The sequence below is a fragment of the Brassica napus genome, chromosome C4 (assembly GCF_020379485.1).
Source record: "Brassica napus cultivar Da-Ae chromosome C4, Da-Ae, whole genome shotgun sequence".
Lineage (NCBI taxonomy): Eukaryota > Viridiplantae > Streptophyta > Magnoliopsida > Brassicales > Brassicaceae > Brassica > Brassica napus.
Genome location: NC_063447.1, coordinates 7,404,553 through 7,423,235, shown reverse-complemented (window position 1 = coordinate 7,423,235; position 18,683 = coordinate 7,404,553). Strand labels below are relative to the sequence as shown.

General features: G+C 40.3%; 1 protein-coding gene across 1 annotated transcript; it reads right to left on the bottom strand.

The window, feature by feature from the left end:
- Nucleotides 1–11,380: 11,380 nt before the first annotated feature.
- LOC125585761 (F-box protein At2g35280-like) lies at nucleotides 11,381–11,830 on the bottom strand. Its single transcript, XM_048755414.1, has one exon. It carries the CDS (start codon nucleotides 11,828–11,830, stop codon nucleotides 11,381–11,383), a length of 450 nt encoding a protein of 149 aa, XP_048611371.1.
- Nucleotides 11,831–18,683: the final 6,853 nt, after the last annotated feature.

Below are 18,683 nucleotides of genomic sequence, written 5' to 3'. Positions count from 1 at the left end.
TCAGCAGACACGTTGTCTTCTGGCAAATACTCTATAAACAACTCCGCCCATGCATCCATGCAATTCTCAGGTAAATTATGATCCGTTTTAATATTCATCATCCTAGCTGCTAGAGACAATTTAGAGAGACCTTCTCTACAACCAGTGTAGATTGGTTGATTTACAGCATCTAGCATTTCATAAAACCTTTTTGCATCCAAATTAGGTTCTTCTACATTTCCAGTTCCATCATCTAATGTTGTAGTTGTTTCTAAAAATGCATCACTAATCATATCTTGAACCCTATCATGATCTACCATCTGCTCATGATCTTGATGATAATTATATTCATTATGCAAATGATGCGGTTCTTCACTATGATGACCATCCTCAAAATTATTATTACAACTACTAGCTTCATTTCCCCCATAACCCTCTCCATGTTGATACCAAATGTAGTATTGTGGTGTAAATCCTCTGTTTACTAAATGCTTCCATACAGTTTCACTACGTGCAAATTTTGAATTCTTGCATTTCCGACAGGGGCAGAACATCTTACCGCTTTCCTGTGTGATCGGTGTACAGCCCGCCTGGTGCATGAATGTCTCTAGCCCGCTCAGAAATGCGTTCATCACCCTCCTGTCGGAATCTTTGTGCAAATACATCCAACTCTGTAACTCGTAAATACTACCGCCACCGGCCATTTTTTTCTTAGATTTTTTTTTGAAATCTTTTTTTTCTGATTTTTTTTCGGATTTTTTTTTCTCCCGTTTGTGTGTTGTGAGGAAGAGAGTTGTGGGAAATGACATATATATAGAGAAATTTTCGAGTTGGGTAGTTGAAATATAACAACGACTTTACAAGGAATATTTTACATGGATTTTACATGGTTTTAACATATTATTTACAACGACTTTACGACGAAATTAGGTAAGTTAAAGCACATTGAATACACGTTTTCACCTAAATATAACGGTAACATATTTCTTTGTAATGTCGATGTAATGATTACGACGTATTTCTCTTTCCACGTACATTCGTCGTAAACTTACATGGAGTTTACGACGAAATCTATTCGTCATAAATTTACATGACGTTTACGACGAAAGTTGGATTCCTCGTAATTGCGTTGTAAACATCATGTAAATTTACGACAAAATATTTTCATCGTAAATGTTCGTTGTTATGGGCACGTTTTCTTGTAGTGGTTCTTTAAGAAAATATTGATGTGCTTATGAATATTTGCTTGGCTTCGTTAGCTGGGAATCATTCAACTTAAAAAAAAAAAATTAAGAACCTCGATGAAGTTCTCCGATGGGTGTATTATGAGTGTGGGTCGCGGTTAATTTTTAATTGTAGAAATGGGTCGGCCCAAGTTTTTATTTGCGGTTTGCATACCTATTGGAGAGATAAATAATCAATCCCGCTTTTAAACTTTTGACCCATGAACTTAACGTAAATGATCCACAAAACTTAACCTGCTCGGCTCATGAATGACTACCCAAAGACTTTCCCACACGTGTGATACTCGGCGGCTCCGATCTGGCGCGTGAACTTGTTTTTTTTTTGTCGTATTTTGTGAAACAATGTATTTCACCTCGGTAAATATCGGTTCTTTACCCTTTGTTTGGCGCCAAAACTTGTTCGTACAACGGTCAGTGATTATACTAATAAAATAAGTTGTCGACGGGGTTAATTGATAACTGTGAGAAATAACCAAGTCTGATGGATAATATAAAGAAACCCTAGTACAAGAACAGCTGGTCGGCGAAATGCATCCACCAGATCTGAATATGTTGGAAACTAATAGCGGTTTGCGCGGCTCTGATGGAAGTTTTAGTGGTAAAGCTCAGGCGACCAGTCGCAACAGTATCTTAGGTACACTGTTATCTCCCTTCGACATAACCGAATGTCTTTGCTTTTGATTGTTCCAATTTAATTTTACTTCTTTGTTGGTGTATAGGAATCTCAACTTCACAGATTGTCGTTATGGCTGGTCGGTGGATGATATATGATAATGGTGCTTGGGATTTCAAGATAGACAATGATAGAATGGGTATAGCGGTTGACTGCTCTTCAATCAAAGGTGTTTGCGGGTTGAAAGATAGTATTCTTGCTGCCTATGGTTTGTTGGGAAGAGAAATAGAGGTTGAAATGTGCTATTGGCTTATTGATGGTGACAGTGAGATGGTTGGTAAAGGGTGGCACCAATGGAGATAGCAACCGACACTGATTATAAAATATTCAAGGCTCTTCACCGGACAGACAAATCTTTTAATGTTTTCGTCACATTTAGAGAGATTGATGGAGGAGAAATGATATTTTTAAGGTCTGAACGAGATATTTTCACGAAAACGAATGCAACGGCCGTAATCGTTGATGATGATGAAAATTTAATAAGGCAAGTAGAAGCCATTAATGCAGCTATTGGATTAAACTTTGAGGTGACTGAAGTGGGAGGTTCCAAGGATAGTAGAGCAGCTGCAGATGGCGTTTGTGGGGTTAATCTGGAAGCAGAGAATATACGTCAACAGAGTTGTGGAGAACAGATATTAGTGCAGCAGGGAAAAAACAAGCAGGCTAACGTTGAAGCGGCGTCAGGAGATGACATTGGAAATGTAGCTGGTTGCGCAGTAATGGATGTTGACAAGCGAAAGGGTAATGATTATGATATTGGAGAAGATGAAGATGAAGATGATGGCGACTATGATTATAATTACTGGCATGAATTTGTTCGAAAAGATTGTGATACAGACGAAGATGACGATTTCGAAGGATGTCCACCAAAAGGACGGCATGGTGGATGGTCTGATCGAAACAGTTATAAACGTCCTGGATGGAGGGGTGGTAGAGGTCAAGGGTATGGAAAACCGGCGTCTGGTAGAGGCCAACGATCAAGGGCTACTGGTGGATCTTCATCTAGCAAAAATCGAAGCAATATGAGACGTTACGTAGAGCTTACAGATGATAAAAGAGATTTTTTATGTACCTCTCGAATCGTTGCCGTTGCGTGCACCGAAGAAACTGATATCAGCTTAGACGTTGATGTTGTTCATGCAACTCCAGCAAAAGATATGAACCAACCAAACCACAGATTTAATTTTGTTTATCGTCGTTTGAGCAAAAGGTGTACACTGACCTTTGAGACCGCTACCGTTGAAACTGTCGATGTTGCTGCGGTTACACCACCACAACAAAAAAAGAAACACAACCGCGTGATCGAAGATGATGATGAGTTTGTTGATCCTCCGCTCACAGAAACTGCAAAAGTGTGCAATTCCACTTGTGCTAGTGATGAAACACATTCAGCCGATAGTGTTGTTAATGTTCTTGTTTCACCACAAAAACAGTACAAAAACAAGACCGTTGAAATAGACACCTGGGAAAGTGATGATGATGTTCTCGTTACTCCACGAAAGCAATACACCAAACACAACCATGTTATCGAAGCTGATGATGAGTTTGTAGATCCTCCTCTCACAGAAACTGGAAAAGTTTGCAATTCCACCAGTGCTTGTGATGAAAAACTTTCTGGAGATGAAAAAAGATACCGGGGAGAGTGATGATGATGTTCTCGTTACTCCACCTAAGCAATACAACAAACACAACCGTGTTATCGAAGCTGATGATGAGTTTGTAGAACCTCCTCTCACAGAACCAGCAAAAGTTTGCGATTCCACCAGTGCTTGTGATGAAAAACTTTCTGAAGATGAAAAAGAGACCGGGGAAAGTGATGATGATGTTCTCGTTACTCCACCGAAGCAATACAACAAACACAACCGTGTTATCGAAGCTGATGATGAGTTTGTTATTGGTATATCCGGTCGTTTGTTGAAAACTCATGATTATAGGTGGCATAACGAAGGTTGTTGAAAACTCATTATATAAGTGTGATAAAGAGTTTGGTGTTTTCGGTTTTCTTTTTACGGATCAAGGTTTAGGGTTTAGACTTAAGGGTTTAGGGTTTAGGTTTAGGGTTTAGGGTTAGCAGACCTAAGGAAAACAAAGAAAAGAGTTTACACTACCTACATTTAATTGACTTCTATCTAAACACACTTTATAATTTTTCTTGAAGTTGACAACTGAAATTTACAAGGTAGTTGGACCTCCATACGTGTAATTTAATGAAACCAAATTTTGTGTTTCCTTATTAGGCAACAAAATGTTCCAATCTCTAGGGTGAGTTTAGTGGTTATGTCATGCCTATACGATGCCATTTACTTTCATGTACTACGGTTAGGTTTCGAATATTGGTTGGACAATTACTTTTGTATTAAAGTCAGACAACTGCTAATTAAAATTTCTCTATATAAGTAAATGTTTTAAATCTTCAATAAACTCATTGGACATCAAAAACCCTTCCTTTCAATCAAAAATTAAAAATATGCCTAAGCCACAAATCACAAATCTTTCAGACGAAATAATGTCCAAAATTATTGAGCATCTTGGAAAAGAATCAGCATGGTACCTTGGACCTTTCTTACGGACTGGGAAACGTGGGTACGAACTTGTCCATCAACCATCCATCTTAAAGAGGTGCAACGTGACTCCTATTGTAGACGAAACTCCTTCTGCAATCGAGTTTTTTTTGTAATTTTCGAACCTTCTTCCTAAAGTGCGTTGGGGTTGGGAACGTAGAAGCGATATACTATGAAGGTCTCCATCGAGCAACTTCTTTAGGGGTTGAGGAGGGAATCAAAGTCTTGGAGGCAAATGTTCCGAAGCGTGGATTATCAACCCTAGCTGATATTCTACGTATGCCTTGGTAAAGAAATGGAAGCCACCAATGTGTTTGAGGAGTTCGGAGGAAATCATAATCTTGACCTTAAATCGAACGCCATATTTGAGATGGGAGCTGAGTTACAGTCGAGATTGTGGTCGTTCCATCCCCCATTATCCAACACATACGAGAAAACCTTCAAATTTCCAGAAGATGACTTTCTCGCCTCTCCTTCATGTCTATATCGCCATGCACACACCATGGATTTAGAAGGAAGCTGCAACAACTGCCGGCTATTTTTGGTATGTCTCAATATTTCAAAACTGTTGTAAATGGACCACTTAACCAGCAGGTCCGATTATCTATGTTTAATATTTAAAAGTGGGCCTGTACTTTCATGTTATCTTTTGGAGAAAATTCCTAAATAGATATAGCTCAATCTTTAAGCTCTATGCTCTGTTTAATGTTACCAAAGTTTTCTTGTTTACTATCTTCCCGGAATATTCCCGCACACCTTGTTCGAAATGTCGTACACTACTTTTGAAAATAGGATAAAGTCAGGTGCAATTACTATAAAATAAGGTTCAGGTAATTACGAAGAGAAATTGTACGTGTGGGTCTAATATAAAGTTTACACCTATGTTTGTAATAACGTACACCAAGTTCTTAGTGACGTACACCTTGTTTGTTAAGGCGTACACGAAGTTGATAATGACATTCAATAAGTTCTACATCTCGTACTCTTATGTTAAAGAGAAACAACTACTACAATCTTCCGAGAAGCTGGCTTTACAACCTGTGTGAAATTTTGAGACATAACCAATGAAGCCAGCAGTTCTTGCACAACTCTTCTTCATGTACAGTGTTAGAATGGCCTAGAAAGTCACCCCGTGGAAATTTTAGGGTCCTACCATATGTGTTTAAAAATGGCGCATGGAACGACAACAATCTCGTCTCTAGCTCATCTCCAATCTCAAATAATGCCTCAGATTTAAGGTTAACGCCATTCCTTGCCAATTGCTGAAACACAGTGATTGCTTCCATCTCTTTACCAAGCCAAACGTTAAATATGCCCATAGCTAAGGTTGATAATACATGCGTAGGAACATTTCGCTCCAAGACATTGATTCCCTCCTCAACCCCTAAAGTTGTTGCTCGATGGAGACCTTCATAGTACACCGCGACTATGTTGCCAACATCAACGCACTTAAGGAAGAAGTTTCGAAAATTACCACTTTTTCCGAGCTGGCAGGGTCTTTCGTTTACCATAGGAGTACGTTGCGCCTCTTTAAGTTTGATGGATCATGGACTAGTTCGTATCCGCGTATCCCAGCCCGCATGAAAGTTCCAAGGTACAATGTTGATTCCTCTCCAACAAGGCCGATAATGTTAGACATGATTTCATCTGCAAGATTTGGGAGTTGCGGCCTAGCCATAATATTATTGAAGTATATTGGAAAGTGAATGTGATGTGCAATGACTGAGTTTGAGAGAGCTTTAAACAAAATATTGATAAAAAAACAAATTAAATAGGAAATAAGTACTACTAGCAGTTGATTGAGTTTATTACAAAAGTAACTGTTCTACCAACATTTGAAACCTAACCCAGTATATGGTACTTAATGCTAGACCTTAAGAGGTGTACATATATTATTGAAACCATAAAGTTGGAAGGAAAATAATATTACACAGAATTTCAAGATAAGGAAACGTCTGAAGTCAATAGGCTTCTAGGACTTGCTCGTAAAATGATAGGTTATTGTCGAAGTAGTACTTAAAACAGAATAAGCTAGATGTTGAGATAGTTTTTCAAATAGGAAGACTTCCTATCCGACATGGGTACGACGTCTTCAACCCCTTGGAATGTGACTGTCCACTTCGTCTCCACTAATACACAGTGGGTGTCCGATAAGGGGTTCATCGCCCGGAAGAGCAGTAATTTTCCTCAGCATAATGAGAGTTTGGTATATGAAATAAGGGAGAATTATTTTTTCGTCAGCATCAGAAGAACGAGCCATTTCTAGGACTTGGTCATAAACCAAACGACCGAAGTCAATAGGCTTCTTCCTGACGAGTGCCCAGAGAAAGCGAAGACGGTTTTTGATCAACGACTCTTCATGAAGACCAGGCAGCCAGTTAAGCGAACACAGTTTGTAGAGGGAACGATACTGTGGGAGGAGATTAGTTAACGAGAATGTATCCCAGCGACGACAGCGTCCATCTGTCAAGAATTTAATTTCCTCCGAGAGATCATCACCCTCCCAAACGTGAGAGTGTTCGACAAATGGAGTCATAAATAGTTGATTTATCACGAGGGGGTCGAAATCAAACCGGCATCCCCTAATATAGACTCCGTCATCGGCACTGTATAGGTTGGAAATGCATTCCTTGACTACTCTTGGACAGAAAGGCTGAAGATCCAAACAAGTGTAAATCCACCCAAGGTTTTCTACTATTCGACGAGCTTCAGCAACAGCCGAATCATCTAACACTAGATTCCCCTGGAGTAAAAACCCACGTATGCATAGATCCTGATACTTACTAAAGCTAGCTTCACTTACATGACGAAGAGGCCAGGGGTCTGGTACTGGATATTTGGAGAGAAAGAACAACCGAGTTGCTTCGAGGTGAGATTGAAACTCCATTAAAGGATTTGTTTCGCGGCGATGAGGACTTGCGCTTCGAGCATCACGGTTACGGCGCCGGTTCGATTGAGACGATGAAGAGGTCATCGTTGGATTTTTTTGGATCTAGAAGATGATGAGTAAAGAAAATAGAGTTTTGTTGAAATATGAAGAGGTCATCTCCGCCGTAAGAGTTTGGGCCGGTAATTTTAAATTCACAGCTTGCCACTTATTTTACTATTGGGCCAGAAAATTTCACTTAATCTCTACTTTCATGTTATCTTTTCCTTCGTAATAAAGAAGGGAAAACGATTTTCAAGTATGCATTCATGTCACTGAAATACGCATTCCACTTAATATCTACTTTCATGTTATCTTTTCCTTCGTAATAACTAGTCACACGTCTGTACACATTGGTCTAAGTAATGTATACCGCGTCTGTACACCTTGGTCTAAGTGATGTATACCTACTTGGAAAACGCGTACACCGAGATGATAATTAAGTTACATTTAGTTAGAGAAGGCTTACAATTTAATTGGCAACGTCTACGGTTCTTTAACCTACCAAGTATTAGCCGGCGTCGGTTACAGCATCGCAGAAACAAAGGCATATTTTACAGGATCTGACAAACATTAACACAAATCCAATAGAGCTTGCAGCTCTCGCACGAACCGTCCACCCCAACGTAAAAGTTCTTGCAGTTTTCGCCATGAAGGCATTTTGGGTGCATGATTACATCATCGTCGGGAAATTTGAAGTCATCATTGTACGTGTTAAGCCACGGCGCATGGAACGTTGACAGCAGCCACTGTATCGACTCACCCATATCTAAAACGGCTTCCGAGTGGAGGTCAGCGTGATGGGCTGCGAACAACTGAAACACTTGGCTGGCTTCCTTTTCTCTGCCAAGACACACATTGAAAATGGCCACCGCAAAGGTTGATAATCCATGCGTTGGCACATTAGGTTTCAAAATTTTAATACTCTCCTCAAGTCCTATGCATGTTGCTGCGTGGAGACCTTCATAGCATATTGCGGTTGGGTTGCCTGCATTAACGCATTTGAGGAAAAACGCCCGAAACTGACAACCTTTGCAGATTTGACTTGTCACATAATGGACCATAAATGTAATATCGCACATCTTTAAGATGGACGGTTCGTGGACAAGTGCGTAACCGTGTTTCCCAGCCCGGAGGAAATCACCCAGTTAATAGAATGTCTCCTCTCCAAGAAGCGCGATGATTTTATAGATAATTTTGTCTGGGAGATTTGGGAACACTTGAGTGGCCATAGATTTTTCGAGATTGGGGTCGGTTTTTGAAGTGTCTTGGTTGAACACTGATAATACAAAGTTAAATAAAAAAATTATAGATAGAAGGCGTATGAATTAAATGAAAAAGTTATTGTTCCACCAACCTAAATTACATTATCTATAATTTTAAATTAAAAAGTTATTGTTACTCTAAGAGTCAATACTCCTTATGAGGGTTAGGTTCGTCGATGATTCTATTTCATAAGGTATTTAATATTTATAGAACCTTATTTAGTACATGATTTTAAGATTTGAAGGTGAATGTGGTTACATAATTATTTGGTTATTACATTGGTTACGGTAAGTTTAATTTTTTCCGCGTAACTAATTGGAAATGACATTGACACAACTCATTTCTACTTAAGTAGACTTACTCTTTTTATTACACTAATGTGTGCAGTTGGATAATTAATAACCAATTACCCCCCGTGTTAAAGTCCACATTTATGATAACTCATAAAGAGATGCTTATATCATTAAAATCTGACATCCCCACGACACGTTTCTAAGAACGCAATCATTTTGCTTAATCGTTTAAGTTAACTACAATCGAGAAGTTACAGAGTCGCCACGCCGTGACCTACTGTCATTAAAACATTCTTTTAATTACGACCTTTATATATTTGAAAAGGGATCGGATTATTATATCATTTCATTCTCATCTCCACAAAAAATTCCAAATCTAAACATGGTTCTAGACATCAACCAAGGATCCTTGAGCGTAGCGGAATACGAGGAATTTTTCCTCAGTCATGAGATCGTTAATCAAAAAACGATCAGTATTTGATACAACTCGCTCGCGGCGGATTAAAGGAAGATATCCGTGAGGGTTTGAAGTCAACAGAGTTTGCGACGCTTAGAGCACTCTTTCAAGAAGCACCAGAAGTCGAGGAGATACTGGAGATGGAGAAAACTCCACCAACAACACCGCGAGGACGTAAGAGGAAGACGATGAGATTCGGGGACCCGTAAGACGAGCACCCTTGGGACAACCCGGAAGAGGAAGAGGAGGAAGAGAGTGAAGAGGATACCAACGACTTGTCTTATGAAGGATATATGCGTGTTAACGTCTCCGATGACGAGTTGATTGACGAGGAGACCGACGAGTATCGGCCTAAAGGCGAACGAGGTTCCTTCTCCGGCGTACCAGGCCTTTTAACTGCCTACAACGCCAAGGCCGGTTGTGGTTCCGTCGCTAAATCCTCCGCCGCCGAACAGGTCTCCGTCTCTGGTACCAGCTCCGAGTCCAGCGATGCACAAGGCTCCATCTGTGCCTCCAACATCATGGTCGGAGGTGGTTCCATCGGTGACTCCTCCTCCGTCACTGGCTCCAACTCTGCACAAGGCTCCAGCGGAGCACAAGGCTCCGTCTCTCGCGCCAACTAAGGTTCCGTCTTAGCACCAACTCCGGCGCAGTTTCCGGCGCTGTTAAAGAAGATGTCTCTATCGCCATTTCGTGTTTTTAATATGTATCCTTCTATTATGAACTAGGTGTACGTCCTTCGGTATGTTACATTTTTATACGGATTGGTTCTTTAGTTTTCCCTACTGTGGACCGAATTATTATCTGTTGAACCTTATATGTATATGTCCACCTTATCGAATTAGTTGTACACCTTATTTTTTAATGTATTAAAAACTTGGTTGGTGTCAACAGCATAAACCGTTTAATATTATCTTTGTTTTCTCGTTAACTAATCTCATCCCGGGTTATTCCCGCACACCTTCTTCGAAAAGGTCGTACACTACGTTTTACAATAAGATAAAGTGAGTTGAAATTACTTCCAAATTATGTTCAAGTAATTACGAAGATAACTTGTACGCTGCGGTCAAATATAAAGTTTACACCTAGGTTTGTATTAACGTACACCAAGTTTTTAATTACGTACACCTTGCTTTGTAAGGTGTACACTACGTTTTCAATGAAATTCAAAACGTTATATATCCCGTACTATCATGTTAAACTTCTGAGAAGCTGGCTATACAACATGTGCGAAATTTACAACAATTCTTCTTCATGTACAGTGTTATATCTATTGAACCTTATATGCATAGAAATTGAAACAAACAATGATATTTAACTGTTATTTTGACCATTCAAAAGTCATCAACGCCGATCATAGATGGAAAATGTTAAGTATCCATAGAAATTAAAATGTTATGTCATGGCGTCTTAACCACACTTCTCGATTGTAGGTAACCTTAATGCTTAAGAAAAATGATTGTTTACTAGAAATTTGTTGAGGGGAAGTCATAATTTCATGAATTTCAATTATTTTAATGGATATCATAATATAGAACAGTAAAACGGTCAGTAATTGTTTAATAATATTCGTAAAAAAGTAGAATTCAATCTTGTAGATGTCAGCAATAAAAGCATTAAAGAGTAAAACGATTTAAATGGATATGTCTACGTTATTTTGGACAATATGACCTTTTTGAATTTGAAATAGTTTGAAATTACGCTCCAAAGAACCGTACACCACAAAAGGTTTATATTTACTGCCATGTGTAGAAATCAGGAAAACCAGTGCTACACCAAAAATCCCGTACGAACAGAGCAACCTCCTTAATCCAGAAGCAGCGATTACACATGTCTCCAACTTTGCTGTGCTCAATGTACCAAAGACCCCAATCCCGGTCCAAGCTTGGTGAACACTTGCAACTATAAAACAAGGGGGCGACTGTTGACATGAACAAATGCCTCTTTGTTATGAACCGGTCGCTCTCGCGGTTAAACCATACTAGATTTCATTTCTAGCCACCATTCCCATTCTAGCAAAGGATTCTCTTGTGAAACGAGAAAAGTACTCCTCATCCTCACAGAAAATTTTGCAAGTCATTGCATAGGTATAGAACGCTCGCTCGTATCCTGCATTCGCTGCTCTCTTTAACAAACGGAGTCCTTCATCTAGACGGTCTAACCCGCAGAAATACTCCACACCCTTGACGTAAAGAGTACTTGGGTTACCCTCCTCATAGCATCTTCTTAACAACGTATGCCGCCTGCCAAGGGACCAAGGGTAGTTAAATAAATGAAAGGAAGCATACACCCCACCTTCGTCTGCCAATGCACGCATCGACTTGCAAGTAGATCGTAGTCTATACAGATCTGCGAAAGAGTTCTTTGCAACGCGTTGGACCACCAATGCTTGGAGCACTGGAGGGAGATTGAGGATCGGGAATTGTGTCATTATAGGAAGAGAATGATTTCCGTCTGCTGTGAATTGTTTCCCAATCTCCGTATTTATAAGGAGTGTAACTGTTTTAAACCGACACGAACCAAGAGCTGCGATAAGTCCAACGGAAAGTGACAGGTTCTCTTTGTATTGATATTGGTGTGCATGTAAATTCGTGGCACAACATTTCTCTACAATTTCCGGTTCACATAGAATATCCTAAACCGGTTTGAATTTCCAAATAAGTTTAAAATCAACAACAGATATGCACCTTACGATGTCCTACAGTTATCATAAACCGTTCGCAACCCTTCAAAAAGTCAGTCAAGAACTTCAGTTTTCCCATTGGTCGCATATCTTCATCTCAACGCCATACGCCATACGCCCTATCAATTCCCTATATAAATGCCCTCTAACACTATCATTATACCACACAACGGATACCATAATCGTATCAAATACTTGAAAAATGAAGCAGGGGGATTCGTCTGTCCGAGAATACAATACATTTTTTTCTGGCAGGGGGTCTTCTTCAAAATCATGACCAAGAAACGTTGGTGGAGATTTATCGAGATGGCTTAAGGGAGGACATACGTTGGGCGATCAGTTCATCTGATTTCTCGACCATTGACGACATCATGCTTGCAGCATTAAAAGTTGAAGAAGGTGGGAATTCGTTTGCATCGAAGGGATCCCCGACTGACTCAGATGAATCGTCAAAGCCCCCGAAGAAGAAGGCCAAAACAAAATACAAGCAAAACGAGGACCCAGAAGACGAACATGGCTAGGACACATTCGAGTCCTGTACACCAAATACGGAAGAAGAAGGGAGTGAGGACGCCTCCGACAGTGAGGGAGGTCTAAAGGACTATTAGGAATACCTTCAGAATAATCACAAGTCAGGTTCTGAATCTAGCGCAGAATCGGACTGATAGTTACCGATTAACAGGTTTTCGGTATGCGATGGTTAGAAAAGAGAACCATCTCACGCCGATCATAATCCCCTTTCCATTGCTTCACATCTGTATAGTAAGGATCCGTCATCTGCTGAAAATATTGGATCAGTGTCTTTTGGGGAAAGCAGAGTTATTTGCTGTGAATACAAAACATCTCAGTTCAATCTCCTTATATAGGGAAACCACTCTGACTTTTACATTCCCCAACGGCAATATTTTTTGTCAATTAAATCTCTCCTAACGGCTACATTTTTGCATTTCAGTTCCGAGACTATGTTTATTCTATCTTAACGGTTATATTGGTGTTCAAATCGCAACAAATGGGTCATCATTAAAATTCAAAAGGAAACAAAATATTTAATCAATATTATCTCCATACGTTTAAGATTTAACGAGGTTTGGTGGTTGAAATAAATGAATGTTGTTTGGTTGGTGACGAGTCAATGTTTGGGGGTTGGAGTGTCAGATTGAACAATGAAGCGTGTTTAAAACCGGTCATTCCTTTGTAATCGTTACCGCAAATTTTTAGAATGACGGATCCAAGCTACAGCGACGATAAAAGAGCGAAGAGGTATATCGACATGCTTTACGCCGTTGCCGACTCTGACTATGGAATTCCGCGTCGCTGTCCATGCGGTGGCCAGATTGTCATACAGATCTGTAACGCACAAGCAGACATTGGAAAGAAATACTTCATTTGCAAAGACTTTGAGGTTAGAAACATATAACATATTGTTTATCAGTGTGAGAAATTTGATTATTTCACTCTAATTTGCAGGGTGACGGCTTGCACAGAAAGAAAGAATGGGATGAGGCTATTGCAGAGGAAACCGAGATGCTAAAGAAGAAAGTTGAAGGCCAAGAACACAGAATTCGAAGCTTAAATTCGATGGAAAATCGTATTAAAATACTAGAAGAAGACTAGAAGAATAACGCTGCAGAGATTGACGAGATTAAGTATTTTCATAAAAACCGTTACCCCAATGATTTCTACTAGCTGTAACATAAGGTGTACGGTTTAAATGTTTAAGTGTACGGCTACAAGACATTTCTATGATAGGTGTACCGTTATCCTTTAAATAAAACGTTTCTACTAGTATAACGACATTTCTGACAGATTTAAACATTTAACCTTTTAGTTGTCAGTAAAAAGTTGGCGAATGGAGATGGTATGCAGCTTATTAATGTAAGTGTACGTATATGAACTATGCAATGAATTATTATTACAATGCTAATTATATACAAGATAGTCAATACGAACTTGTGTTTCAATATGTAAAATAGATTACAGTGGGTCATGTATAATAGATTATGTTCTTCTAAAATATTCCGTTCTTGCAAAATAGATTACGTTCTTGTTAAAAAGATTACGTTCTTCCACACTTTATTTTACATTGTAGAAAAGTTCTTCCACACTTTTGAGAAAACGTAGATATTAAGTTCAGACAAATAATAGATACATGCCTTCAATAATAATACACCCGAGAAATGTTTTTGAAAGTAGATAGGTAGAATCAAGTTACTTCTACTTCATATGGCCTCGTTTGCAACCCGATAATCGCCAACGAACTCCTCGTAGCAGTCCATTGCATACTGCTCGCGAATTTTATCCACAACTCTGTTTGTTATCAAACTCATCTCTTCTTTCTCATCACCATTACAATGCATCTCCATAAACTTAGCAGCGCAAGGCGCACAATCACCACCCCTCTTGTTGTGATAGATGCCTTCAACCCGATTCCACGAGTAAAAGCGCACTCCTTCACTGATTTGGTACACTGTATACCCGACATACTGCTCAAGTATGTATGGTAATGACTTAAGAATAGGAGTCATTTGTACATCAACATGTGCTTCAGTTGGATTCTCAGTGATGAACGAATCAAGGATGGTCACGTTAGAAGTCTGCAGGTTAATACAAAGACCAACCCAATGATTCTTCCACCAATTCATTGGAGCGTACACCATGTCGACATCGCGGCCAAGTTCTAACTTAAGGTTTTTGCCCCTACTCTTTCCTGTAATATAAGCTGCTATGTTTGTGCCCCAATCAAAATCCAACTTATCCTCAACTTCGTTGAAAGCGGGCCACGATGCCTCCACAACATTTGCATTATCACATGCATGTGCTGTGTTACATTATTAGCAGCAAAAAATAATGAGACAAACATAAACTTTGCAAAGTTTGAAAAAATATTCGTACCTCGTCCGACAGCCATTTCCCGGGTGTAGCTATGTCAAGGAAGAAATAATTTGTGACTATGTGAGAGGTCTTGATTTCGAACTGACTGCAAAATTAAAACAGCGGGAAGGCTATTTTCAATCAGCCTGAACAAGATGTCTATATGTTTGTAACAGTAAATTACATCCCAAACTTACTGCACGAGGTTTTCACTGAGAATATCGCTAAACTTCTTAAAAATAGCACAACTTGTCTTGGGTAGGGACCTATACTCAGTCTTCTTCTCGCTCATGAACAACCCTTTCAACCTTGCATCTAGGGTGTACACTCCACAAATTTTCTGTGATTTTTTTCGCAGACGTTTACCACCACTCTCCATTGAACTATCGTCCTCATCCGTGTCAGGACCAGGAAAGGTTTCTACAGCAAGAGGGTGTTTCTCTTGCAACGGGGTATCAATGGAGATGTTTTCTTGACAACTTTCATAGTTCTCGTCCTCCTCAATCGGGGATCTTTCGTTTCCAACGGCCACCGAATCACGTGATGTGCCCTCTGTAGCAGCTGCTGACTGAGTTTTTGTAGCACTTACGTTTATTGAAAGAGTTTCCACATCAGCTGCAGTTCGGGGGGATGGTAAATGTGGGCCAGAGACCCTATAGGCAGCTGACGGTGGAGTCTCACTGGTAGGTGCTATTTTGCCCGAGGTGTAGGCATGAGGGTTTGTTTCTTCCCACGTGACCGTCACAGGTTTTTCATCGCCGAAGCGCTTGGTTGGAGTCAAATCACTTATACAGGGAGGTTCGTCTATAACACTCTGCAAGAAGCGTGAACATAGAAAAATATCAACAAAAAATTGAAACGCTGATATGCTAGCAAAGTTGAAACTAACTACAAACTACCAAAGTAGAAACTAACTATAAAGAGGTTGAGTCACCTTGGTTGGTGACACATAGGACTGTGGATGAACAAATATAAGAGGATTATAAACAGTAACCGTTGTGACGGAGTTTTCTGCATTTGATTCATCCGGTACAACATATGGTGTATGTGGTTCCTGTATGAAAACCGTACACCCCCTTTCAGAAATGTACACTAAACTTACAACAACATTTTGAGAAACCAATACTCTCTCACTTAACCTGATAGTTGACATGTTCATCGAAAGGTGGAGTACTGTCATGGGCACAGTCGTTATCGTCTTGAGACTCCTTGTTGAAGTACGGAGAGGTGCGTCCTTTATTTCCCTGAGAATTCTCTTGGGGTCAGAACACAGAACAAATAAGAATATTTCAATTTTGGGTGTGGCTTAGTTGGGTGTACCTGTAAGCGGTCTGCAGAGTGTTGTGGATAGGAATGTATTTTCGTTGCCGGCTTAGTAACAGTTCAATTTGTTCTCCTTGACTTGCGAGGTGGCCGCTGCGCTTGGATACCATAGGTTTTCGGAGAATCATCATCCACCTTCATTTTCTGTGTGTTGTGGACATTAGGTGGGGACACACCTAAGTGAGAGCATATATTTCTCTCCATAGTTTCTAAGCGCTCGTAGATCCCTCTGGCCATGTTTTGAAGCAGCTCTGAAAGCCACAGTTTCAAATCTTTTTCTGGAGAACTTCCTGATTGATGAGGGACCTCGGGTTCGTTATGTTCGGATGATGTTACGTCTTCATCAACAACAGCCGCAAGTTTACGCAGACCTAAATTACGCTGGAAGATGGGTACAACTTCAGGTTTGTCTTCTGGTGGAAGAGGGGCATTTTTGGGTTCTTTCCCTCGACCACGAAAAGACTTCTCTGCACCTCTGAAATCTTCAGTAGTAGATGTATGGCCAGAACTAAGGCGGTGTACCAAACGATTTACTTGTAAGTCTTTGACCTCGTACAACCACATGTGGCGCTCTGCTTCTGGGATGAGGCTGAAGTGTACGGTAACCTAGGAAGCGAGATAGAACAGATCAATGAATAAATGTTCCAGATGGCAGAAACGTTGGAAAAAAATGAGTGAGAAGTAGCTTACATCTGGTTCTGCTTCGACAGCGAGAATGTCTTTTGTGTTGAGGATAATCACAGTGGTCGCACAAGCCGGAGGGTCCTCCATAAAAGTTACTGTGTTGGGTGCATCAGGAATTCTAGCCAAGAGCTGAGGCACGGCTTCGAAAGCAAGCAACTGGAGAGCTAGGGGAAAACCATAGAACGCGGTTGTCTGTTGAGATAACCAGATCCGCAGTTCGTGCAGCGGGTCAGGGATGTCTTTACTGATAGGGGGAGGCAAAAAATGAGACAGGGTGTATAGAAACGAGAGTCGACCCCATGGATAGTTCAAGAACGATGGTACGTTAGTGAGCACTTCGACATACTTGGTGGGGTGAGCTTCAGGTTTTTGTTAGTACAACAAAGAACCCCATCCACCAACGCTATCAAAGCCAAAGGAAGTCGTTTCCAACCCGCAAGAAAAGGATTGCGTAGCATCTCAAGAACCTTAGCTACGGTTATATCACCCACCGTTGTATCAAAAAGTTTTTGCCACATAACACTACCTGCAGCCTCCTCAGAGTCTGAATCTTCAACGTCGAATGCGCCGCAGTTCAAGCCAGTTATCGAGTGAAACTCATCCAGGGAGAAACGAAGAGGATGATTTGCGAAGATGTACCAAAGTTCGTATTTTCATGTCGTAATAAGCTGACGGCAGAGGAGGCTTCCAATCAGCTTAGTTGAGTTGTGGCAACGAGCAACATGTAGGTGAAACAATCTGCCAAACTGAGTGATATCTTGCATATTTACATTGTTTTATCCATTCATCCATGAGCATTTTCATCATATAGATTAGGATTTAGCCATGTCTAGGTTGCATTTTGCATTCATTGTCCTTATTAGGTGTTGGAGTGTGCCATGGAGTGATTTGAGATGTTTGGGAGCATTGTGATCCAAAAGGAGGTGAAAGATGAGCATGGATGGAGCCTTTAGAGAAATTTCCTGTTGCTAAGATTTTTTGGAGACACATAAAATTGAGTTAGCTTTCTAATGGAAGTGGTTTCAAGTCATTTGGAGATGTAACGAAGGAGTTATGATCAATTTACTAGAGGCATATCCATCCTGGTCGAGCATCGCAGAGTGACCTCTCAGAGCGACCTACCGAGGTCGCTCCCAGCCAGAGCGACCAGCCAGAGCGACTAGCTCAAGTCACTCCCAGCCAGAGCGACCAGCCAGAGCGACCAGCTCAAGTCACTCGCGTTTTGACGGGTCGAGTCACAAAGAAACGCGTCGGGAGTGACCTCCTGGAGCGACTATGCTAGGTCACTCCGCGTGTTTTGCTTGGACGATTTTTATGTTATTTCAGGGGCCTTTTGGTCATTTGTTTTGATGTTTTTACACTTTCTAAACCTAAGTTAAGTACTTTTGTAAGTCATTGGAGGCAGATAATCTCTTTTCTAGAGAAGAACTAGTAAAAAACCTCTTTTGATTCAGATTTCATTGCTTTCATCTTGTGTTCTTGTTGATTTCTTATCTATTTCTCTACATGGTTAATCTGAAATCCAATATGGGTTTAAGAGGAATCATGGAGATTAGTGAGTAATCACCTTTTGAATTCATGGGTTAGAGAGATTAAGGGTGATTAGGTTAGTTCTAGGATGTTTTAGTGTAGATCATTCTTGTTCCTTGCTAGTAGAGTATTCCTAATGCATCTTCTGAGTTGGCCACTCAAAAGTTGATCAATAGGCATTTTCCACCCGAAA

Coding starts and splice junctions, on each gene's coding strand:
- LOC125585761 (XM_048755414.1), bottom strand. CDS start 11,830: ATGACACAATTCCCGATCCTCAATCTCCCTCCAGTGCTCCAAGCATTG.